Source organism: Trachypithecus francoisi, unplaced genomic scaffold (genome assembly GCF_009764315.1).
Source record: "Trachypithecus francoisi isolate TF-2019V2 unplaced genomic scaffold, Tfra_2.0 Lachesis_group8, whole genome shotgun sequence".
NCBI lineage: Eukaryota > Metazoa > Chordata > Mammalia > Primates > Cercopithecidae > Trachypithecus > Trachypithecus francoisi.
In genome coordinates, this window is record NW_022681473.1 from 895,955 (window position 1) to 922,050 (window position 26,096).

The 26,096-nt window shown below is 61.2% G+C and overlaps 1 protein-coding gene across 1 annotated transcript in view; it reads left to right on the top strand.

Moving 5' to 3' along the window:
* The window catches only part of MUC2 (mucin 2, oligomeric mucus/gel-forming), a 37,109-nt gene that overhangs the window by 941 nt on the left and 10,072 nt on the right, over positions 1-26,096 (top strand). Inside the window, 35 exon segments of the mRNA XM_033205645.1 lie at positions 3-18; positions 20-97; positions 480-570; positions 651-760; positions 840-1,050; positions 1,283-1,408; positions 1,883-2,000; positions 2,079-2,217; positions 2,476-2,586; positions 2,676-2,745; positions 3,024-3,161; positions 3,251-3,415; positions 3,887-3,981; positions 4,188-4,314; positions 4,664-4,919; positions 5,153-5,205; positions 5,523-5,623; positions 6,043-6,194; positions 6,531-6,669; positions 7,296-7,406; positions 7,488-7,667; positions 7,809-8,048; positions 8,810-8,966; positions 9,244-9,375; positions 10,068-10,215; positions 11,851-11,894; positions 12,296-12,459; positions 12,462-12,504; positions 13,891-14,486; positions 16,242-16,466; positions 20,410-22,372; positions 22,375-23,317; positions 23,353-24,435; positions 24,468-24,976; positions 25,709-25,891. Coding sequence (XP_033061536.1) covers positions 3-18; positions 20-97; positions 480-570; positions 651-760; positions 840-1,050; positions 1,283-1,408; positions 1,883-2,000; positions 2,079-2,217; positions 2,476-2,586; positions 2,676-2,745; positions 3,024-3,161; positions 3,251-3,415; positions 3,887-3,981; positions 4,188-4,314; positions 4,664-4,919; positions 5,153-5,205; positions 5,523-5,623; positions 6,043-6,194; positions 6,531-6,669; positions 7,296-7,406; positions 7,488-7,667; positions 7,809-8,048; positions 8,810-8,966; positions 9,244-9,375; positions 10,068-10,215; positions 11,851-11,894; positions 12,296-12,459; positions 12,462-12,504; positions 13,891-14,486; positions 16,242-16,466; positions 20,410-22,372; positions 22,375-23,317; positions 23,353-24,435; positions 24,468-24,976; positions 25,709-25,891 — 9,017 coding nt within the window.

Sequence of the window (26,096 nt, forward strand, 5' to 3'; positions counted from 1 at the left end):
AGCCCCGGCCTGCTCATCGGAGAAGAGCGACGCCTACACCAAAGTCTACTCCCGCGTTGGCCTCACCCTCCTGTGGAACCGGGAGGACGCCCTCATGGTGCTCAGGGTTCCCGGGCTCCTGGGGCTGGTCAGGCCTCTGGGTGGACCCCAAGGGAGGGCAGGCAGGGCAGTGGTCGGACCCCTCACCGAGAGGGCAGGGGTGGGGCAGGGCCTTGGCAGCGCAGGGCGTCGGTGCAGGACTTGGGGGGCAGCAGCAGAAGCCGGCCTGGCCCTGAACCCCCAGGCCTCACCCTCCCAGCAAACACACTCAGCTTCTCAGGGACCTGCCCTTCCAGGCCGCTCCCTGGCTGCTGACCCCAGCCTTCCTGCCCCACCTTTCTGTGGCTCAAACAAGCCTCGAATCTTGGGGGTTCCTGGCGGCTGCCCTGGAGGCTGTGGGTGGGGTGAGAGGTCAGCTCACCTGCTCCCTCCCCCAACAGCTGGAGCTGGACAGTAAGTTCCAGAACCACACCTGTGGCCTCTGCGGGGACTACAACGGCCTACAGAGCTATTCAGAATTCCTCTCTGACGGTGAGGCCCGGAGGGCTTGGTGGGGGCAGGGTGGGCTGCGGGCCCCCAGGGGCCCCCGCTGAAGGACTGTGCATCCACAGGCGTGCTCTTCAGTCCCCTGGAGTTTGGGAACATGCAGAAGATCAACCAGCCCGATGTGGTGTGTGAGGACCCCGAGGAGGAAGTGGCTGTCGCATCCTGCTCCGAGCACGTGAGTCCTCTCATTCTGGGGTGGGAGTCCCGGCAGAGCTGGCCTCTGAGCTGCATGACCACCCTGCGTCTGTCCCCAGCGTGCTGAGTGCGAGAGGCTGCTGACCGCCGAAGCCTTCGCGGACTGCCAGGACCTGGTGCCGCTGGAGCCGTATCTGCGCGCCTGCCAGCAGGACCGCTGCCAGTGTCCGGGCAATGACACCTGCATCTGCAGCACTGTGGCCGAGTTCTCCCGCCAGTGCTCCCACGCCGGCGGCCGGCCCGGGAACTGGAGGACTGCCACGTTCTGCCGTAAGCCCCGGCACCCTGCAGGCAGGGGACCCCATGCTGGTGCTTTCCCCAAGCCCGGTTGGGAGCTGTGTCCGAGCCGGGCACTGGGAGCCAGGGGGGACATTCACCGCACCGGGCACCGGGAGCCGGGGGAACGCTCACTGTGGGCTGAGAGCCCTTCTCGGTGCACTTCGGCGTGGAGCGGCTGCTGTGCCCCAGGCTCACCCTCACCGTGTGGCCTCTGTGGTTCCAGCCAAGACCTGCCCTGGGAACCTGGTGTACCTGGAGAGTGGCTCGCCCTGCATGGACACCTGCTCACACCTGGAGGGGAGCAGCCTGTGCGAGGAGCACCGCATGGACGGCTGTTTCTGCCCGGAAGGTGCGTGTGGAGGAGGGCCCTGCCCTGGCACTGCCTGCTGGACGAGAGGCCTGCAGCTCTGGCCTCGGGTTCTCGCCTGCGCTGAGGGGACGGCTCCGCTAGGTGGTGGGGGCAGTGGCAGCACAGAAGTGCTTCTCCTTCCACCTGATACCAGGGGCAGGTCCGAGGAGAAGGGGCCTCGGTGTGAGGCCCTTCCCAAAGGGTGGCTTCAGGGAGGCTGAGAAGGGAGTTGCCTTCCTGGTCATCACCTTGGGGATAGACCTCCCCCTGCCCGGCCCCTGACCTGAAGCCTGGAGGCCTTTGGGAGGAGCTCGATTGTCAGGGGCAGGAAGGTGGCCTGGAGGCTGGGCCCCCATGGCCAGACCCCAACCCAAGGACCGGGGGGGGACCACAGGCGTCGGCGCAGGGGACCAGTGGTGGCTGCGGGTGGGAGGCCTGGCTGGCAGGGTGACGTCGCCTTCCTGGCTGTCCCAGGCACCGTGTATGATGACATCAGAGGCAGCGGCTGCGTTCCTGTGAGCCAGTGCCACTGCAGGCTACACGGACACCTGTACACACAGGGCCAGGAGATCACCAATGACTGCGAGCAGTGGTGAGTCCTGGGGCCAGGGCTGGGTGCGGCAGAGGCTGGGGCGGCTGAGCCCTGACCCTGTGCCCCGCCACCCAACAGTGTCTGTAACGCTGGCCGCTGGGTGTGCAAAGACCTGCCCTGCCCTGGCACCTGCGCCCTGGAAGGCGGCTCCCACATCACCACCTTCGATGGGAAGACGTACACCTTCCATGGGGACTGCTACTACGTCCTGGCCAAGGTAGGCTGCCCAGGGTCAGGGGTGTGGGGCAGAGCTGGGGCTGGCATCCAGGCCCTTGGCCATCCAGGGGTGGGTGGGCTGGCTGTCCCTGAAGCAGAGGGTGCCCGTGGGCTGTCCTGGGGCAGGTGACCGTGCTTCTGCTCCCTGGCTGCAGGATAAGAAGCGGGCCTTCCTTTCTAAGCCACTGCCGGGTCCTAGGGTGCAGGGAGCGGCCCGTCCCGGCCCTCAGCTGCTGCACTGCCTCTTGCCTCATCACAGGGTGACCACAATGATTCCTACGCTCTCCTGGGTGAGCTGGCCCCCTGCGGCTCCACGGACAAGCAGACCTGCCTGAAGACCGTGGTGCTGCTGGCTGATAAGAAGAAGAATGTGAGTGGTGCCGCCCCCCTCCTTCTGGAGCCCCAGGTCCCCCAGCGGGGGCCCTTCTCAGCCCTGAGCAATCTCGGCCTTTCCCGCAGGTGGTCGTCTTCAAGTCTGACGGCAGCGTGCTGCTCAACGAGCTGCAGGTGAACCTGCCCCACGTGACCGGTGAGTTGTGCCCCAGGGAGGGGCCCAGACCCTTCAAGCTCCGCTGGGCCTGCAGTGATTCGGACAGTCCAGCCGTCTCGGACCCAGGAGGGTGGGTGGAAAGGTTCCATGGGAGGAGGGTCCCTGCAGCACCCGGCAGGCTCTCTCCTGGGTCCTCTGCTGGAGGGGGTGGTGGGAGGGTGACATCCTCCTGCTGCTCACCTGGGCCAGGCAGGCCCTGGGAGCCCCGCCCCTCACTGTGCCCCTTACCGTGCCCCTCACCGTGCCCCTGCCTGCAGCGAGCTTCTCCGTCTTCCGCCCATCTTCCTACCACATCATCGTGAGCATGGCCAGTGGCCTCCGGCTGCAGGTGCAGCTGGCCCCAATCATGCAACTCTTCCTGACGCTGGACCAGGCCTCCCAGGGGCAGGTGCAGGGTAAGTGGCCCCACCGGGATTGCCCCAACAAAGGCCCACGGGGGGCCTGCTAGCCCCAGACCCTTCCCAACCCTGTTCTGGCCCCTCAGGCCTCTGCGGGAACTTCAACGGCCTGGAAAGTGATGACTTCAAGACGGCCAGTGGGCTGGTGGAGGCCACGGGGGCCGGCTTCGCCAACTCCTGGAAGGCACAGTCAAGCTGCCAGGACAAGCTGGACTGGCTGGACGATCCCTGCTCCCTGAACATCGAGAGTGGTGAGGCTCGGCAACATGGGCGCCCCCACCCAGCCTGCCTGGGGTCCTGGCCCATGGTCTGGAAGGGCAGATGGGGCTTCCAGCAGGACACATGGGTGGTGAGGGGCAGAAGTTAGGTGGCTCTCCTCCAGGGGCAGCCCAGCACCAGCTGCTTCCTGCTGTGGCTAGTTTATGGCGGCCATGGTGGCAGCCTGCCAGGTGACCCGGAAGAGGGCCTGGCCTGGTCCCTACCTGCCCCATCACATCCGGGATGCTGGGCCCTTGAGGGTGAGAGACGGGAGGTGGTGGGTGCCCTGCAGGGGTCTCTATCCAGCCTGGAGCTGCCTGGAAATTTGACTCAGTGGGAGGAAGGGGCCTGGGCATGGGTGCACAGAAGGAACCATATCTGGGCCTAGGCAGCCGGGCAGCAGGGCCCAGGGCATCTCAGGGGGGTCCCAGGCCCCGCTGAAGTTCTGACCCCCCACTCCCCAGCCAACTACGCCGAGCACTGGTGCTCCCTCCTGAAGAAGACAGAGACCCCCTTTGGCAGGTGCCACTCAGTCGTGGACCCCGCTGAGTATTACAAGGTGGGTGGGACTCACACCCCCAGGTCCCCATGCCATCGAGGTGGACTCAGGGCACTCCCAGGCCCCCATGCCACCTGTGAGGTGGACTCAGGGCACCCGGCCAGGCCCACTGGTTGCTGTGTGTGCATGTGAGCTTGCGTCTGTGAGCGCCGGGCCATGCTCTGCCTCCCTGCCTCACTGCCCGCCTACCTTGCTCTGTCGCCCAGAGGTGCAAATATGACACATGCAACTGCCAGAACAATGAGGACTGCCTGTGCGCTGCCCTGTCCTCCTACGCACGTGCCTGTGCTGCCAAGGGGGTCATGCTGTGGGGCTGGCGGGACCGTGTCTGCGGTGAGTGCCGTCCCTGTGGGCTGCCTCCTGGGGATGGGGTCCAGGCTTTGAGCTCCTGGGACGGGGCTGGGGGCCATGGGCATGGGTGGTCCAGGGAGAGGAGTCGGCCCCCTGCAACCACGGACCAGGCTCCAGCTTCATCGGCCAGTGGTAGTGGGAAACCAGCTCCTCCTACAGCAAGGGGCGGCCACATAGCAGGGGTGGAACCTGGGGCCGGCCTGGAGCTGTGGAGGCCCAGTGTGGAAGTGGGTCCCAGAGTGTGCACTCCCTGGTCCCCTGGCCGCCCTGGGGATGGGAGCTGGGCGTCTGGCTCCTCCCGCCCCTCACGCCACCCCATGGTCCTCTGCAGACAAGGATGTGGGCTCCTGCCCCAACTCGCAGGTCTTCCTGTACAACCTGACTACCTGCCAGCAGACCTGCCATTCCCTCTCTGAGGCCGACAGCCACTGTCTTGAGGGCTTTGCGCCTGTGGACGGCTGCGGCTGCCCTGACCACACCTTCCTGGACGAGAAGGGCCGCTGCGTGCCCCTGGCCAAGTGCTCCTGCTACCACCGCGGCCTCTACCTGGAGGCGGGGGACGTGGTCGTCAGGCAGGAAGAACGATGGTGGGCACCTGCTTGGGTGTCAGGTGTGGCGTGGGGGCGGGGGAGCTCCTTCTGAAACTGCCCCAAGCAGAGACCTGGGAGACTCTACCCGGGGAAGCCGAGACACCCAAGACTGAGGGCTGCCTGGGGTGGGGGGCACTGACAGTCACCAGGCTCACATGTGTCCTGGGGAAGCTGCGGGCTGTCTGTGGCCGTCTGGCATGGGCCCCACTCATCCCCGGCCTTTTCCACAGTGTGTGCCGGGACGGGAGGCTGCACTGTAGGCAGATACATCTGATCAGCCAGAGTAAGTGGCACTGCCCCGGCCACCCCTCCCTGCCTGCCTGGCCACCCTCCCTGGCCATCCTTCCCCGCCTGCCCTGGCCACCTCTCCCTGGCCATCCTTCCCCGCCTGCCCTGGCCACCTCTCCCTGGCCATCCTTCCCCGCCTGCCCTGGCCACCTCTCCCGGCCACCCCTCCCTGCCTGCCCGGCCACCCCTCCCTGGCCACCTCTCCCCGGCCCCCCCTCCCCGCCTGCCCTGGCCACCCTCCCTGACCAGCCCTCCCCGGCCTGCCTGAGACCCCCCAGTTTCAGCTGGAGCTGTGGCCCCTCTGTCCCATAGGCTGCACGGCCCCGAAGATCCACGTGGACTGCAGCAACCTGACCGCACTGGCCATCTCGAAGCCCCGAGCCCTCAGCTGCCAGACGCTGGCCGCCGGCTATGTGCGTGCTGGGGGTGCTGCTGTGGGCGGGCAGGGATTCCTGGCTGACTGAGCCCGGCTCCTGTACTGTGCCCCCTGCCAGGGTCTGGGTGCTGAGTCCTGAGGACACAGGACCTGTTGATGCTGTCCCTGTCCCTGGGAGGGAAGTGGCAGCCTGTGAACCACTAGGGCACAGGGGCCGGTGTAGGGCCCTCAGCCAGCAGCCCTTACCAGTCTCCCTGCCCAGTGGCAGGCCTGAGGGGAGGGAGGCCTGAGCCCAGGCTAGGGGGAGTGGTGGGAGGTCTGGGATGTGACAGAGACTGCATGGTCAGGCCTTTCCTGGCCGCGTATCCAATCCTGATGGGCTACAGGTGGGCTGCAGGGAGGGCAGCTCAGGGAGGGCTGCAGCCTCACCTGTCCACCCTCTCTGGCTATTTCCAGTACCACACAGAGTGTGTCAGTGGCTGTGTGTGCCCCGATGGGCTGATGGACGACGGCCGGGGCGGCTGTGTGGAGGAGAAGGAATGCCCTTGCTTCCATAACAAGGACCTGTATTCCCCTGGGGCCAAGATCAAGGTGGACTGCAATACCTGGTAAGCTGGCCCGGCCTGTCCTGGCTGCCTTCCAGGCCCCACGTGCTCTGCAGGGGTGGCCACTGGAGAGCGGGCCAAGGGGCAGGTGCCTCTCCTGAGGGGGTCCGCCTGGGTCTTGCGAGATCCTGTGGCAGGCCCTGTCCCACGGGCAGGGTGGTCTCTCATGTCAGCCGCTGGTCTTGAAGCCATGGGGGAAGGGACATTTGGAGCCACTTTTGGGGCCTGCAGGTGTTCTGTGTGGGAGACAGGGAGCTGTCTGCACGGTGTCCAGGGTCCCCTCCAGGCACCCATGAGCGGGTCCTGGGTCCCTTCAGGCTCCTCTCCTGTCTTCCTCAGCACCTGCCAGAGAGGACGCTGGGTATGCACCCAGGCTTTGTGCCATGGCACCTGCTCCATTTACGGAAGCGGCCACTACATCACCTTTGACGGGAAGTACTATGACTTTGATGGACACTGCTCCTATGTGGCTGTTCAGGTGTGGTCACGGGCACTGCCTGGCTGGGCTGCTTGTGGTCAGGGACCCTCTGCCTGCCCCGAGCCCAGTGCTCAGCTCCCTGAGAAACCCTGAGACTTGGGAAAGCCGGCCTTTACTCAGCCCCAGATCCACACCCGCACCCGCAGGAGGATTCGTTCTTCTAGCCAGGGCTGGGTGGGGGTGGCAAAACCCCTCTGCACTGCCCAGTTCTGTGGTTCTCCTCTGGGTCCTCCCTCCTCTGGGTCCTCCTCTGGGTCCTCCTCTGTGGTCTTCCTCCGGGTCCTCCTCTGGGTCATCCCTCCTCTGGGTTCTCCTCTGGGTGCACAGGGCGGGTGGAGTTGACCACCCAGCCATGGGGACTGAGGGCACCTGTATGGGGAGCTGAGTAAGGGCCAGGGCTAGGCCACTGCCCACGAGGCTCTCCAGATCCAAATCCCACAGCCCTTTGAGGCACTGTGATCCCCAGGGACAGGGTATGGGCCTGCAGCTGGGTCAGGTCCTCGGATGGGCAGGGCCAGGGCCTGGTTTATCTGCTCAGTGGCTGTGGCACCGCCAACTGGGGCGAGTGTGCCCTGGGACACCTGGGGCCCAGCTGTCCTGGCTGACCTTGCCCTCCTGGCCCCCAGGACTACTGCGGCCAGAACTCCTCACTGGGTTCATTCAGCATCATCACCGAGAACGTCCCCTGTGGCACGACGGGCGTCACCTGCTCCAAGGCCATCAAGATCTTCATTGGGGTGAGTGCTGCTGGCCCCGGGAATGTGTGAGCCCTGCGGGACCCTCAGACCAGCCAGTGACTGGGCCTCTCCTCCGGGCAGAGGACGGAGCTGAAGTTGGAAGACAAGCACCGTGTGGTGATTCAGCGCGACGAGGGTCACCATGTGGCCTACACCACCCGGGAGGTGGGCCAGTACCTGGTGGTGGAGTCCAGCACGGGCATCATCGTCATCTGGGACAAGAGGACCACCGTGTTCATCAAGCTGGCTCCCTCCTACAAGGTGGGCTACCTCCCTGCCTGCCCTGCCCTTTCCTGCCCTCTCCTGGCCAGCCCCCCACCCCCTGCCCTGGTGTTTGCGGGACAAGCCCCCGCCCTCCCTCCAGCCCCTTTTCGGAACCCCCGGGGTGCTTGTCTCTTGCAGGGCACCGTGTGTGGCCTGTGCGGGAACTTTGATGACCGCTCCAACAATGACTTCACCACACGGGACCACATGGTGGTGAGCAGCGGGCTGGACTTCGGGAACAGCTGGAAGGAGGCCCCCACCTGCCCGGACGTGAGCACCAACCCTGAGCCCTGCAGCCTGAACCCGCACCGCCGCTCCTGGGCCGAGAAGCAGTGCAGCATCCTCAAAAGCGATGTGTTCAGCATCTGCCATGGCAAGGTGGGCTGGCCAGGCCACGGCGGGACAACTAGGCAGACCAGGGCTGTAGGTGGGCGGTGACTATGGGCGGGGCCTTGGGCGGGGCTAACTAGGCAGAGCAGGGCTGCAGGTGGGTTGCAGCTATGGGTGGGGCCGACTAGGCATTGCGGGGCTATGGGCTGACTGTGGATGTGGTTAGGGTGCCGTAGAGCATGCTAATAATCAGGGCGTGGCCACAGCAGGGTGAGGTCTTGGGCGCTCTTGGGGCTGGGGTCTTCTCCACACGCTCCTCCACACCTTCGGGAGTCGCCCTGCTGCATCACCACACAGCACTTGTCCTCCAGCTTTGGCTCTGGCCGCTGCATCCTTTGGTCACATGACCATACAATCAGCCTCCCCTCTGAGACCCTGGGCTGGACCCCCAGCCTCCCTCTGCCTCCCCAGGCTCAGATATTCACCTGGAGGGAGAAAGGACATGTGCCCCCCATGCCCGCACATCCCCAGCTACAGGCAGCTGGGGAGGATGGGTTCTAGGATGGCCATGTTACAGCTGAGGATGCAGAGGGGCTGGGTGATGGGTCTGCACAGCCACGGCAGGACAGGCGTCTCTGGACCCTCTCCCCAAGGTTGGCCCTGCTGGGGCCCTGGCTGGCTGGTGCTGGGTGACGTGCCCTGTCCCAGGAGCAGGGCTGGCCTCTGGGTCCTGAGCTCCAGGGCACCGGGGAAGTCCTGGCCCCATGAAGGCAGCACGGGCCCAGGACAGACCAGGGTGTTCTTCCCAGGTGGACCCCAAGCCCTTCTACGAGGCCTGCGTGCACGACTCGTGCTCCTGTGACACGGGTGGGGACTGTGAGTGCTTCTGCTCTGCCGTGGCCTCCTATGCCCAGGAGTGTACCAAAGAGGGGGCCTGCGTGTTCTGGAGGACGCCAGACCTGTGCCGTAAGAGCCCGCCCGAACTGGACCCAGGGCCAGGAGGGGGATTGGAGGTGCTGTATTGCGGGCCGGGGCGGCACTCCTTGCCCATCCAGGTGATGGGTGTGCATCACCCACCCTTTCCCCGACTTCTCCAGTGTCCTTCTTTGGGGTCCTATGGGACCTGGGTTGGCAGAGCAAGCTTGATACGTCTGCGCCCCAGCCCCCACCCCAGATTCACCCTCGCCCCGCCCACGCCTGAGCGAGCCCTCCTGCGTCTGACCCTGGCCCTGTCTCCCCCAAGCCATATTCTGTGACTACTACAACCCTCCACATGAGTGTGAGTGGCACTATGAGCCGTGTGGGAACCGGAGCTTCGAGACCTGCAGGACCATCAACGGCATCCACTCCAACATCTCCGTGTCCTACCTAGAGGGTGAGCAGGGTGGGGCGGGCCTCTGCAGGGGTGACGGCCGAGGGGCCTGGAGGGTGAGCCGGGCGGCACTCGGGAGAGGCAACAGCCCACTAGCCTGGAGGGTGAGCCGGGCGGCCCTCGGGGGAGGCGACAGCCAGTGGGCCTGGCTGTGTGGGGCTGAAGGCTGATGTTGTCTGGAGACTCATGGGGACACCTGGAGGGAGGCCTGACCCTCAGGGCACCCACACCCCAGGGTGGCCAGGCTCCCCGTGCTGCAGGGTCAGGAGGGAAGCAGGCTAGCATGGAAACTGGGAGTGGCCGGGGTGGGAGGTGCTGAGGTTTGTACAGAGCAGGGCGGGTTGGGGAGCATTTCAGGCACAGGTTGGGGAGGCCCCTGCTGGGTGCTGGCGTCTGAGCTGAGAACCAGTGACGTGAAGGAGGGACTGGTAGGAAGTTTGGGAGGGAGTATCCCGCCATGGGAGAGGAACATGGGTCTTGGGACTCAGGGCTGCTCAGGGGCCTGATGAGACTGCGCAGGGCTCCTCAGCGGGCATGGTTCAGAGCCCAGTGGGGTGGGGAGATCCAGGCCCTGCCTTTCCAATCCCTGGCATTCCCAGAGCGGCATCCTCTGGAGAAGGGCCTGCCAGGGTAGGGATGGTGGGTGGGGTGTGGTGGATTGCAGTGGTCCCAACCCCATGCCCTGTGTCCACCAGGCTGCTATCCCCGGTGCCCCAAGGACAGGCCCATCTTTGACGAGGACCTGAAGAAGTGTGTCACTGCAGACAAGTGTGGCTGCTACATCGAGGACACCCACTACCCACCTGGAGCGTCGGTTCCCACCGAGGAGATCTGCAAGTCTTGGTACCTAAGCCCACGTGGCAGGGGACCTGGGGGAGCTGCACATATGGGCACATGAGTACACACACACGTGTGAGCACACAGTGCACACAATACACGGACACAACCATTCCACTTGGGTGCACATGCACACAAATGCACACAGCATACCACATGCACACAGTCGCACGCACAATGCACACACGCACACAAATGCACACAGCATACCACATGCACACAGTCGCACGCACAATGCACACACGCACACAAATGCACACAGCATACCACATGCACACAGTCGCACGCACAATGCACACACGCACACAAATGCACACAGCATACCACATGCACACAGTCGCACGCACAATGCACACATGCACACAAATGCACACAGCATACCACATGCACACAGTCGCACGCACAATGCACACATGCACACGTGAATGGACGCTGACACACAGGCACACATGCACACATGTACACATGTCTAGACACAGATACCCAGGCACACAGTCACACAGTCACACATGTACACGTGCATGGACACAGACTTGCAGGCACACAGTCACAAGTACACACATGCACACACGCACAGACACACGCAGGCACACACAGTCACATTTGCACACAGTGCACACATGTACACATGCCTGGAAACAGATACCCAGGTACACAGTCACACATGAGTACACAGAGTCATACATGAACACATGCACACACACACTCAGTCACACCATGCACACATGTACACACAGTCACACATGCACATATGCTTGGACACATACAGGCACACAGTCACATGTACACATGCACACATGCACAGACACAAGCACACACAGTCACACTTGCACACAGTGCACACATGCATGGATACTGACACGCAGGCACAGTCACACATGCACACATGCACACATGCACTCACAGTCACACATGCACATGCTCACATGCATGGACAGTGACACAGGCACACACAGTCACACATGTACACATGCTCACATGCATGGACAGTGACACAGGCAGTCACACATGCACACATGCTCACATGCATGGACAGTGACACACAGGCACTCACAGTCACACATGCACACATGCTCATATGCATGGACAGTGACACACAGGCACACACAGTCACACGTGCACACATACCTAGACACAGATACCCAGGCAGCACTCATGGTTACACAGTCACACATGCACGCATGCATCGACGCAGACACGCAGGCACACACGGTCACACGGTCATACAAAGCACCACATGCACACAGTGCACACATGCACACATGCAAAGATACAGACACCCAGGCGCACACTCAGTTACATAGTCACTCACGTACACATGCATGGACACAGACACACAGGCACACACAGTCACACAGTCATGCACGCACACAGGAGCCAGGCCACAGGGACACCAGTCCCTCACTGGGGTGGGGGGTCTTCTGTTCTCATACCGTCCTCTGGGTCTGGCTTTTTCCTTCCTCTCCTCACCCCTGCTCTGTTCCCACAGTTAGAACCCAATGGGGGCTCTTCCAGAGCTGGCTTTGGGGCCGTGCCTGGGGGCTTTGGGCTCGGTACTAGCCACATGGGAAGCTGGGGGTCTGAGCAGGGTGGGCGCAGCGTAAGTGGAGTGGGACTTGTAGCCATGTGCTTGCTTTTCAGTGTGTGCACCAACTCCTCCCAAGTCATCTGCAGGCCAGAGGAAGGTGAGTTGCCCTCTGCTGCCAGCCCTGTGGTGGCTGGGCCCATCCTGGGGAAGCCTGTGGGGCCTTGGATGGGTGGGGGGTGCTGCTCCCCTCCTGGGCTCTACCCTTTGGTCCCCCCGAGCTCAGACCCACCTCCGATGTGTATCAGCCCCGGGGGTTGCCATGACGCATCTTGTTTCTTCTCCTGGGGTGCTGGTCTCCTGTGGGGAATTTCCATCACCCTCTCCCCCGATCCAGCTTCTGCATTCTGGCGAGATTCCCGTTATTCAAAGAGAGGGGCTCCGGGACGGGTGCAGTCTCACTGGAGCATTTGTTGGCTGCTTGTGGGGGCTCAGGCACACCTGGCCTTCCCCCTACCTTGCTCCCGATGAGGTGATTCTTGGCCTCACCCTCACCCCTAGGAAAGATTCTCAACCAGACCCAGGATGGTGCCTTCTGCTACCAGGAGCTCTGTGGCCCCAATGGGACGGTGGAACAGAACTTCTACATCTGTGTCACTACGCTACTCCCATCCACCCTGACTACCTCCACCACCGTCCCCCTCACCACCACCCCCACCACCTTCACACCACCACCACCACCATCACCACGACGCCGACCTCCCACACAGGTAAGGCCCCCGGTTTCCCCTGTGCTTCCTCAGGCTCTCACCTTCCCCTCCAGCATCCAGCACACAGGGCTCTTTCAGGGACAGGCCCCGGCCCGGTGCAGCCAGGCTCTGGCCTCTGCACACCAGCTGCAGAGTGAGGTGACAGTGACATTCCTCTGCACTGAGGTGTGAGGGGGCGTGCCCTGGCTCCCCTGCCCTGGTGCATTCAGACGGCAGCAGACTGACCACATCCCCAAGCCCAGACCAGAGTGGAGGGTCATCTGGGGAGATTTCTGAAAACCAGCAGGAAACTATCCCTAAGGGTTAGAGAAATTTCCTTACGTTCGCATGCGTTTGTTCTGGTTGAAATCCCAGCTACCACCGAACAAGCCACCAGGGGTATGATAGCCACAGCAAAAGAAACTTTTAAAAAGTAAGACAAGATTTTGGCCGGGCGCGGTGGCTCAAGCCTGTAATCCCAGCACTTTGGGAGGCCGAGACGGGCGGATCACGAGGTCAGGAGATCGAGACCATCCTGGCGAACACGGTGAAACCCCGTCTCTACTAAAAAATACAAAAAACTAGCTGGGCGAGGTGGTGGCGCCTGTAGTCCCGGCTACTCGGGAGGCTGAGGCAGGAGAATGGCATAAACCCGGGAGGCGGAGCTTGCAGTGAGCTGAGACCTGGCCACTGCACTCCAGCCTGGGCGACAGAGCGAGACTCCGTCTCAAAAAAAAAAAAAAAAAAAGTAAGACAAGATTTTAAAAGATCTTGAACTATATAATGATATCCTCTTTTTTTCCTGCTTTATTGCAATTTTATCAACAACGTCGGGTAAGTGACGGTGATGATATTCACGATGACAAGCAGGGTGGGAGGAGTGAAGTCTCATAAAATCACCTGCAGGATGCTTCCTTCAGGGCCCAGATGGGAGGCTGGCAGGGCAGGACTCCTCTGCTTACGGACCAAAGATAGGTGTATTTTGGTGACTTCATGGTTTGCTGAGGCCAGGGCCTAATGTGAGCCCTGATTGGCTGTTGGTGACAATCTTGCTGGTTAAGAGTGGAGACGAAGCCCCTTCCGGCACACTTCTTTATTGGAATGGGCAGCTCTCTTGTTATTGATTCTTTGAAACAAGTATTGAAAATAGCTGAGGAAAGGGTCCTTCACACCCTGGGTGGCCCTGTCTCTTTGGGCTTAGGTTTTCACTGGCAAAATGAGGATGGAAGTGGTGTCCAGCCCTGAGCTCTCTGACCCTGCACTCTGGTTTTTTGGCAATGACAGGGAAAAGAGAGATTGCATCTGGGGCACGGTCATGGAGGCCCCTGGGTTCTCTGAATCCTGGTGGCCTCCTGGAGGTGCCTCTCCCCACATGCAAGTGACAAGAGCTGGGTTTTGCTTCCCTAGAGCCGTGCTGCTTCTGGTCTGACTGGATCAACGAGGACCACCCCAGCAGTGGCAGCGACGGTGGCGACCGAGAGACTTTTGATGGGGTCTGCAGGGCCCCTGAGGACATCGAGTGCAGGTCGGTCAAGGATCCTCACCTCAGCTTGGAGGAGCTAGGCCAGAAGGTGCAGTGCAATGTCTCTGTTGGGTTCATTTGCAAGAATGAGGACCAGTTTGAAAATGGACCATTTGGACTGTGTTACGACTACATGATACGTGTCCATTGTTGCCTGCCCAGGGATTGTCCCACCACCACTCCACCAACCATCACTTCAAGCCCCCCAACAACTACCACAACCACCCCTCCACCAACCACCACTTCCAGCCCTCCAACAACCACCACAACCACCCCTCCACCAACCACCACTTCCAGCCCTAAACAACCGCCACAACCACCTCTCCCACCCCTCACCAACCACCACTTCCAGCCCCAACAACCACCACAACCACCTCTCCCAGCCCTCCACCAACCCACTTCCAGCCCTCCTACAACCACCCCAACCACCCCTCCACCAACCACCACTTCCAGCCCTCAACAACCACCACAACCACCCCTCCCCAACCACCACTTCCAGCCCTCCTACACCACCACAAACCCTCTCCACCCCCCACCAAACCACTTCCAGCCCTCCTACAACCAACACAAACCACCCCTCCACAACCACCACTTCCAGCCCTCCAACAACCACCACAACCACCCCTCCACCACCACCACTTCCAGCCCTCCTACAACCCACAAAAACACCTCTCCCACCCCTCCACCAAAACCCCACTTCCAGCCCTCCAACAACCACCACAACCACCTCTCCAGCCCTCCACCAACCACCACTTCCAGCCCTTACAAACCACCACAACCACCCCTCCACCACCACCACTTCCAGCCTCCAAAAACCACCACAACCACCCCTCCACCAACCACCACTTCCAGCCCTCCAACAACCACCACAACCACCTCTCCCAGCCTCCACCAACCACCACTTCCAGCCCCCCTACAACCACCACAACCACCCCTCCACCACAACACCACTTCCAGCCCTCCAACAACCACCACAACCACCCCTCCACCAACCACCACTTCCAGCCCTCCTACAACCACCACAACCACCTCTCCCACCCCTCCACCAACCACCACTTCCAGCCCTCCAACAACCACCACAACCACCTCTCCCAGCCCTCCACCAACCACCACTTCCAGCCCTCCTACAACCACCACAACACCACCTCTCCCAGCCCTCCACCACCACCACTTCACTTCCGCCCTCCTACAACCACCACAACCACCCCTCCACCAACCACCACTTCCAGCCCTCCAACAATCACCACAACCACCCCTCCACCAACCACCACTTCCAGCCCTCCAACAACCACCACAACCACCCCCCACCAACCACCACTTCCAGCCCTCCTACAACCACCACAACCACCTCTCCCACCCCTCCACCAACCACCACTTCCAGCCCTCCAACAACCACACAACCACCCCTCCACCAACCACCACTTCCAGCCCTCCACAACCACCACAACCACCCCTCCACCAACCACCACTTCCAGCCCTCCTACAACCACCACACCACCTCTCCCAGCCTCCACCAACCACCACTTCCAGCCCTCCTACAACACCACAACCACCCCTCCACCAACCACCACTTCCAGCCCTCCAACAATCACCACAACCACCCCTCCACCAACCACCACTTCCAGCCTCCAACAACCACCACAACCACCCCTCCACCAACCACCACTTCCAGCCCTCCTACAACCACCACAACCACCTCTCCCAGCCCTCCAACCAACCACCACTTCCAGCCCTCCAACAACCACCACAACCACCCCTCCACCAACCACCACTTCCAGCCCTCCAACAACCACCACAACCACCCCCCACCAACCACCACTTCCAGCCCTCCTACAACCACCACAACCACCTCCCAGCCCTCCACCAACCACCACTTCCAGCCCTCCAAACCACCACAACCACCCCTCCACCAACCACCACTCCAGCCCTCCAACAACCACCACTTCCAGCCCTCAACAACCACCACAACACCTCTCCCAGCCCTCCACCAACCACCACTTCCAGCCCTCCTACAACCACCACAACCACCCCTCCACAACCACCACTTCCAGCCCTCCAAAACCACCACAACCACCCCTCCACCAACCACCACTTCCAGCCCTCCAACAACACCACAACCACCTCTCCCACCCCTCCACAACCACCACTTCCAGCCCTCCTACAACCACCACAACCACCCCTCCACCAACCACCACTTCCAGCCCTCCTACAACACCACAACCACCCCTCCACCACCACCACTTCCAGCCCTCCAACAACCACCACAACCACCCCTCCACCAACCACCACTTCCAGCCCTCCTACAACCACACAACCACCTCTCCCACCCCTCCACCAACCACCACTTCAGCCCTCCAACAACCACCACACCACCTCTCCCAGCCCTCCACCAACCACCACTTCCAGCCCTCCAACAACCACACAACCACCCCTCCACCAACCACCACTTCCAGCCCTCCAACAACCACCACAACCACCCCTCCACCAACCACCACTTCCAGCCCTCCTACAACCACCACAACCACCTCTCCCAGCCTCCACCAACCACCACTTCCAGCCCTCAACAACCACCACAACCACCTCTCCCCCCCCTCCACCAACCACCACTTCCAGCCCTCCAACAACCACCACAACCACCTCTCCCACCCCTCCACCAACCACCACTTCCAGCCCCTACAACCACCACAACCACCCCTCCACCAACCACCACTTCCAGCCTCCAACAACCACCACAACCACCCCTCCCCAACCACCACTTCCAGCCCTCCAACAACCACCACAACCACCTCTCCCACCCCTCCACCAACCACCACTTCCAGCCCTCCTACAACCACCACAACCACCCCTCACCAACCACCACTTCCAGCCCTCCAACAACCACCACAACCACCCCTCCACCAACCACCACTTCCAGCCCTCCAACAACCACCACAACCACCCCTCCACCCACCACCACTTCCAGCCCTCCTACAACCACCACAACCACCCTCCACCAACCACCACTTCCAGCCCAACAACCACACCACAACCACCCCTCCACCAACCACCACTTCCAGCCCTCCTACAACCCCACAACCACCTCTCCCACCCCTCCACCAACACCACTTCCAGCCCTCCTACAACCACCACAACCAACCACCCCTCCACCAACCACCACTTCCAGCCCTCCTACAACCACCACAACCACCCCTCCACCAACCACCACTTCCAGCCCTCCAACAACCACCACAACCACCCCTCCACCAACCACCACTTCCAGCCCTCCTACAACCACCACAACCACCTCTCCCACCCCTCCACCAACCACCACTTCCAGCCCTCCAACAACCACCACAACCACCTCTCCCAGCCCTCCACCAACCACCACTTCCAGCCCTCCAATAACCACCACAACCACCCCTCCACCAACCACCACTTCCAGCCCTCCAACAACCACCACAACCACCCCTCCACCAACCACCACTTCCAGCCCTCCTACAACCACCACAACCACCTCTCCCAGCCCTCCACCAACCACCACTTCCAGCCCTCCAACAACCACCACAACCACCTCTCCCACCCCTCCACCAACCACCACTTCCAGCCCTCCAACAAACCACACAACCACCTCTCCCACCCCTCCACCAACCACACTTCCAGCCTCCTACAACCACCACAACCACCCTCCACCACCACCACTTCCAGCCCTCCAACAACCACCACAACCACCCCTCCACCAACCACCACTTCCAGCCCTCCAACAACCACCACAACCACCTCTCCCACCCCTCCACCAACCACCACTTCCAGCCCTCCTACAACCACCACAACCACCCCTCCACCAACCACCACTTCCAGCCCTCCAACAACCACCACAACCACCCCTCCACCAACCACCACTTCCAGCCCTCCAACAACCACCACAACCACCCCTCCACCCACCACCACTTCCAGCCTCCTACAACCACCACAACCACCCCTCCACCACCACCACTTCCAGCCCTCCAACAACCACCACAACCACCCCTCCACCAACCACCACTTCCAGCCCTCCTACAACCACCAACAACCACCCCTCCACCAACCACACTTCCAGCCCTCCAACCACCACTCCCAGCCCTCCAACACCACCACAACCACCCCTCCACCAACCACACCACTTCCAGCCCTCCAACACACCCACCACAACCACCTCTCCCAGCCCTCACCAACCACCACTTCCAGCCCTCAACAACCACCACAACCAACCACCCCTCCACCAACCACCACTTCCAGCCCTCCAACAACACCACAACCACCCCTCCACAACCACCACTTCCAGCCCTCCTACAACCACCACAACCACCTCTCCCACCCCTCCACCAACCACCACTTCCAGCCTCCAACAACCACCACACACCACCTCTCCCAGCCCTCCACAACCACCACTTCCAGCCCTCCTACAACCCCACAACCACCCCTCACCAACCACCATTCCAGCCCTCCTACAACACCACAACCACCCCTCCACAACCACCACAACCACCTCTCCCAGCCCTCCACAACCACCACAACCACCTCTCCAACCCCTCCACCAACCACCACTTCCAGCCCTCCAAAACCACCACAACCACCTCTCCCAGCCCTCACCAACCACCACTTCCAGCCCTCCTACAACCACCACAACCACCCCTCCACCAACCACCACTTCCAGCCCTCCAACAATCACCACAACCACCCCTCCACCAACCACCACTTCCAGCCCTCCAACAACCACCACAACCACCCCTCCACCAACCACCACTTCCAGCCCTCCTACAACCACCACAACCACCTCTCCCAGCCCTCCACCAACCACCACTTCCAGCCCTCCAACAACCACCACAACCACCCCTCCACCAACCACCACTTCCAGCCCTCCAACAACCACCACAACCACCCCTCCACCAACCACCACTTCAGCCCTCCTACAACCACCACAACCACCTCTCCCAGCCCTCCACCAACCAACCACTTCCAGCCCTCCAACAACCACCACAACCACCTCTCCCACCCCTCCACCACCACCACTCCAGCCCTCCAACAACACCACCACAACCACCTCTCCCAGCCCTCCCCAACCACCACTTCCAGCCCTCCTACAACCACCACAACAACCCCTCCACCAACCACCACTTCCAGCCTCCAACAACACCACAACCACCCCTCCACCAACCACCACTTCCAGCCCTCCAACAACCACCAACACCACCTCTCCCACCCCTCCACCAACCACCACTTCCAGCCTCCTACAACCACCACACCACCCCTCCACCACCACCACTTCCAGCCTCCAACAACCACCACTCCCAGCCCTCCAACAACAACCACAACCACCCCTCCACCACCACCACTTCCAGCCCTCCAACAACCACCACAACCACCCTCCAACAACCACCACTTCCAGCCCTCCTACAACCACCACAACCACCTCTCCCACCCCTCCCCAACCACCACTTCAGCCCTCCACCAACACCACACAACACCTCTCCCAGCCCTCCACCAACCACCACTTCCAGCCCTCCAATAACCACCACAACCACCCCTCCACCAACACCACTTCCAGCCCTCCAACAACCACCACACCACCCCTCCACCAACCACACTTCCAGCCCTCCTACAACCACCACAACCACCTCTCCCAGCCCTCCACCAACCACCACTTCCAGCCCTCCAACACCACCACAACCACCTCTCCCACCCCTCCACAACCACCACTTCCAGCCTCCAACAACCACCACAACCACCTCTCCAACCCCTCCACCACCACCACTTCCAGCCCTCAACAACCACCACAACACCTCTCCCAGCCCTCCACAACCACCACTTCCAGCCCTCCAACAACCACCACAACCACCCCTCCACCAACCACCACTTCCAGCCTCCAACAACCACCACAACCACCTCTCCCACCCCTCCACCAACCACCACTTCCAGCCCTCCTAAACCACCACAACCACCCCTCCACCAACCACCATTCCAGCCCTCCACAACCACCACAACCACCCCTCCACCAACCACTTCCAGCCCTCCAACAACCACCACAACCACCCCTCCACCCACCACCACTTCCAGCCTCCTACAACCACCACAACCACCCCTCCACAAACACACCACTTCCAGCCCTCCAAACCACACCACAACCACCCCCCACCAACCACCACTTCAGCCCTCCTACAACACCACAACCACCTCTCCCACCCCTCCACCAACCCCACTTCCAGCCCTCCAACAACACCACCACAACCACCTCTCCCAGCCCTCCACCAACCACCACTTCCAGCCCTCCAATAACCACCACAACCACCTCTCCCAGCCCTCCACCAACCACCACTTCCAGCCCTCCTACAACCACCACAACCACCCCTCCACCAACCACCACTTCCAGCCCTCCTACAACCACCACAACCACCCCTCCACCAACCACCACTCCCAGCCCCCCAACAACCACCACAACCACCACTCCCAGCCCTACAACAACCACCACGGCCACCCCTCCACCAACCACCACTCTTATCCCTCCAACCACCACTCCCAGCCCTCCAACAACCACCACAACCACCCCTCCACTAACCACCACTCCCAGCCCTCCAATAACCACAACCACCCCTTCACCAACTACCACTCCCAGCCCTCCAACAACCACCACTCCCAGCCCTCTACCAACCACCACTCCCATCCCTCCAACAACTACTGTTCTCCTTCCATCAAAAACTACTGCATTTTCAACATTCTCAACGACAACCCCTACTACCCCTACTACCCCATGCGTGCCTGTCTGCAATTGGACTGGCTGGCTGGATTCTGGAAAACCTGACTTTAACAAACCAGGTGGAGATACGGAATTGATTGGAGACATCTGTGAACCAGGATGGGCAGCTAACATCTCTTGCAGAGCCACCATGCATCCTGATGTTCCCATTGGACAGCTTGGACAAATAGTGGTGTGTAACGTCTCCGAGGGGCTAGTATGCAAAAATGAAGACCAAAAGCCAGGTGGAGTCATTCCTATGCCCTTCTGCCTCAACTATGAGATGAACGTTCAGTGCTGTAAGTGTATCACCCAACCCACGACCATGACAACCACCACCACAGAGACCCCAACCTCAACACCCACCACAACCATCACCACCACAGAGACTCGAACTCTGACACCCACAACCACAGAGACTCTGACCTCAACACCCATCACCACCACCACTACAGTGACCACAACAACCCCCACCAGCACACAAACCCCAACCCCAATGTCAACCACCACCACTACAGTGACCCCAACCCCGACACCTACTACAACAGAGAACCCAACAGCGACACCTATCACCACCAACACTACGGTGACACCAACCCCAACACACACAAGCACACAGACCCCAACCTCGACACCTATCACTACCACCACTACAGTGACATCAACCCCCACACCCACCACCACACAGACCCCAACCCCAACACCCACCAGCACACAGACCCCAACCTCAACACCGATCACCACCACCACCACGACAGTGACCTCAACCCCAACACCCACCACCACACAGACCCCAACTCCAACATCCATCCCCACCACCACTACAGTGACCCCAACCCCAATATCCACCAGCACACAGACTCCAACCCCAACACCCATCACCACTACCATGACAGTGACCCCAACCCCAACAACCATCACCACCACCACTTCGGTGACATCAACCCCAATGCCCACCAGCACACAGACTCCAACCCCGACACCCACCAGCACACAGACCCCAACCACTCCAACAACACCTATCACCACCACCACTACAGTGACCCCAACCACAACACCCACCACCACCACCACAGAGACCCCAACCCCAACACCCACCACCACCACTACAGTGACCCCAACCCCGACATCTACAAGCACAGAGACTCCAACCCCAACACCTACCAACACAGCGACACCAACCCCAACACCCACTGGCACACAGACCACAACCCCGACATCCATCACCACCACCACTACGGTGACCCCAACCACAACATCCACCAGCACACAGACTTCAACCCCGACACCCATCACCACCACCACGACAGTGACCCCAACCCCGACAATCATCACCACCACCACTTCGGTGACATCAACCCCAATGCCCACCAGCACACAGACTCCAACCCCGACACCCACCAGCACACAGACCCCAACCACTCCAAAAACACCTATCACCACCACCACTACAGTGACCCCAACCACAACACCCACCACCACCACCACAGAGACCCCAACCCCAACACCCACCACCACCACTACAGTGACCCCAACCCCGACACCTACAACCACAGAGACCCCAACCACAACATCCACCAGCACACAGACTCCAACCCCAACACCCACTGGCACACAGACTCAACCCTGACATCCATCACCACCACCACTACGGTGACCCCAACCACAACATCCACCAGCACACAGACTTCAACCTCGACACCCATCACCACCACCACGACAGTGACCCCAACCCCGACAACCATCACCACCACCACTTCGGGGACATCAACCCCAACGCCCACCAGCACACAGACTCCAACCCTGACACCCACCAGCACACAGACCCCAACCACTCCAACAACACCTATCACCACCACCACTACAGTGACCCCAACCACAACACCCACCACCACCACTACAGTGACCCCAACCCCGACACCTACAACCACAGAGACCCCAACCACAACACCTACCAACACAGGGACACCAACCCCAACACCCACTGGCACACAGACCTCAACCCTGACATCCATCACCACCACCACTACGGTGACCCCAACCACAACATCCACCAGCACACAGACTTCAACCTCGACACCCATCACGACCACCACGACAGTGACTCCAACCCTGATAACCATCACCACCACCACTTCGGTGACATCAACCCCAACGCCCACCAGCACACAGACTCCAACCCCGACACCCACCAGCACACAGACCCCAACCACTCCAACAACACCTATCACCACCACCACTACAGTGACCCCAACCACAACACCCACCACCACCACTACAGAGACCCCAACCCCGACACCTACAACCACAGAGACCCCAACCCCAACACCTACCAACACAGGGACACCAACCCCAACACCCACTGGCACACAGACCACAACCCCGACATCCATCACCACCACCACTACGGTGACCCCAACCACAACATCCACCAGCACACAGACATCAACCGCGACACCCATCACGACCACCACGACAGTGACCCCAACCCCGACAACCATCACCACCACCACTTCGGTGACATCAACCCCAACGCCCACCAGCACACAGACTCCAACCCCGACACCACCAGCACACAGACCCCAACCCTCCAAAAACAACCTATCACCACCACCACTACAGTGACCCCAACCACAACACCCACCACCACCACCACAGAGACCCCAACCCCAACACCCACCACCACCACTACAGTGACCCCAACCACGACACCTACAATCACAGAGACCCCAACCCCAACACCTACCAACACAGCGACACCAACCCCAACACCCACTGGCACACAGACCCCAACCCCAACACCCATCACCACCACCACTACGACAGTGACCCCAACCCCAACAACCACTGGTACACAGACCCCAACCCTGACACCCATTACCACCACCACCACGACAGTGACTCCAACCACAACACCCACCAGCACACAGACCCCCACTCCGACACACATCACCACTACCACTTCGGTGCCATCAACCCCAACACCCACTGGCACACAGACTCCAACCCCGACATCCATCACCACCACCACTACGGTGACCCCAACTGCAACATCCACCAGCACACAGACTTCAACCCTGACACCCATCACCACCACCACGACAGTGACCCCAACCCCGACAACCATCACCACCACCTCGGTGACATCAACCCCAACGCCCACCAGCACACAGACTCCAACCCCAGCATCCACCAGCACACAGACCCCAACAACTCCAACAACACCTATCACCACCACCACTACAGTGACCCCAACCACAACACCCACCACCACCACCACAGAGACCCCAACCCCAACACCCACCACCACCACCACTACAGTGACCCCAACCCCGACACCTACAACCACAGAGACCCCAACCCCAACACCTACCAGCACAGGGACACCAACCCCAACACCCACTGGCACACAGACCTCAACCCCGACATCCATCACCACCACCACTACGGTGACCCCAACCACAACATCCACCAGCACACAGACTTCAACCCCGACACCCATCACGACCACTATGACAGTGACCCCAACCCCGACAACCATCACCACCACCACTTCGATGACATCAACCCCAACGCCCACCAGCACACAGACTCCAACCCCGACACCCACCAGCACACAGACCCCAACCACTCCAACAACACCTATCACCACCACCACTACAGTGACCCCAACCACAACACCCCACCACCACCACCACAGAGACCCCAACCCCACACCACCACCACCACTACAGTGACCCCAACCCCGACACCTACAACCACAGAGACCCCAACCCCAACACCTACCAACACAGGGACACCAACCCCAACACCCGCCGGCACACAGACCCCAACCCCGACACCCATCACCACCACCAGTACGGTGACCCCAACCCCAACATCCACCAGCACACAGACCCCAACCCTGACACCTATCACCACCACCACTATGGTGACATCAACCCCAACACCTACCACTACAAGCACGGAGCCCCCCAGCCCCACAAGCACAGCACCCATTTCTGAGTCAACCACATCCAAACCCCCACCTGAGTCCTCAACCTCTCAGATATCTCAGTCCACCTCTTCCCCTCCCACGGAGTCAACCACCCTTTTGAGTACTGCACCACCTACCATTGAGACGACCAGCACGGCCCCACCCTCCACACCCACGTCACCTACAGCCACCACGACGGGAGGCCACACGCCGTCTCCACCGCCCAGCACCACCACAGCCCCTCCAGGTAAGCAGAGCCGCTCGGTTCCTCCAGCCTGGGATGCTTCCCCCTCCCCTTGTGCCAGACGGGACTGTCCCAGGAAGGCTCATGGCAGGTTCTGGGCACCTCTCTGCCCACCAAGCATGGTTACTGTGTGGGCAGGAGCTGCTGACACTGTCCAGTGATGGGCAGTGAAGCCAAAGGCCACCCCGCTGCTTGCCCATATGACGGCCTTCTTAGGAGCCGCTGACAGTAACCAGTGCTGGGCAGTGGGGCCAAAGGCCACCCTGCTCGCCCGTAGGACAGCCTTCTTCAGGGGCCCACTGCTGTGTGATGTGGTGCTGTGGGAGCTCACCAAGGCTGGGGGGCAGAGAGAGGCTGCCAGTGAGGTGCCTGCAGGTCCTCCTGCTTCTGGCTGTACCCCCTCCTCGGGGCCTCTTTCTGGCAGACGGCGTGCCACAGCCATTGCCTTCTGGACAACTCTTGCTGGCAGTCAGCTTGGCCAGCAAGCTGTGTTGCTGCTGGAGCACCAGGTCATCTACGGGCTCTCGTGACACTCGGCTGTGGTGATGCCGGCCCTGTCGCTCCACCCTGCCTGGTGACTCAGAACCTGGGAGGTGGGCGCGAGGCCCTGGTCCTCTAGTTCTGCGACCCGGTCGGCTGTCTGGCTCCCTTGCAGCTGGGGAGTGGCGGTTGGGACCCTGCGGTGTCTGAGATGCGCAATGTCTCAGCCCTCACTGGTGTCTCCTGCTCTCACAGGCACCCCCACTCACAGTACCACGATCGGGTCATCTTCACCCACCACCCCCAGCACTGTGCAGACGACCACCACCAGCGCCTGGACCTCCACGCCGACCCCAGTCTCCACACTCAGCACCATCACGACCACAGGCCCGGGGATCACTAAATGCTGTTTTCTGAACGACACCTACTACGCAGCAGGTGCTCAGGCTGTTCACATCCTGGGCTCGGGTGGCCGAGGCTGGTTTTGGCCCCGGCATGTACCGGTGGGTCAGGCGCCAGGGCTGAGATCGCTGTGGGAGCGTCTCAGGAGGTGGCAGCTGTCGAGGGTGGCTGTGTCCAGGGCATAACTTCCCTCGGGTGGCCTCTGTGGGGACCTCCGTGCGGTCCAGCAGCTAGTCCTGCC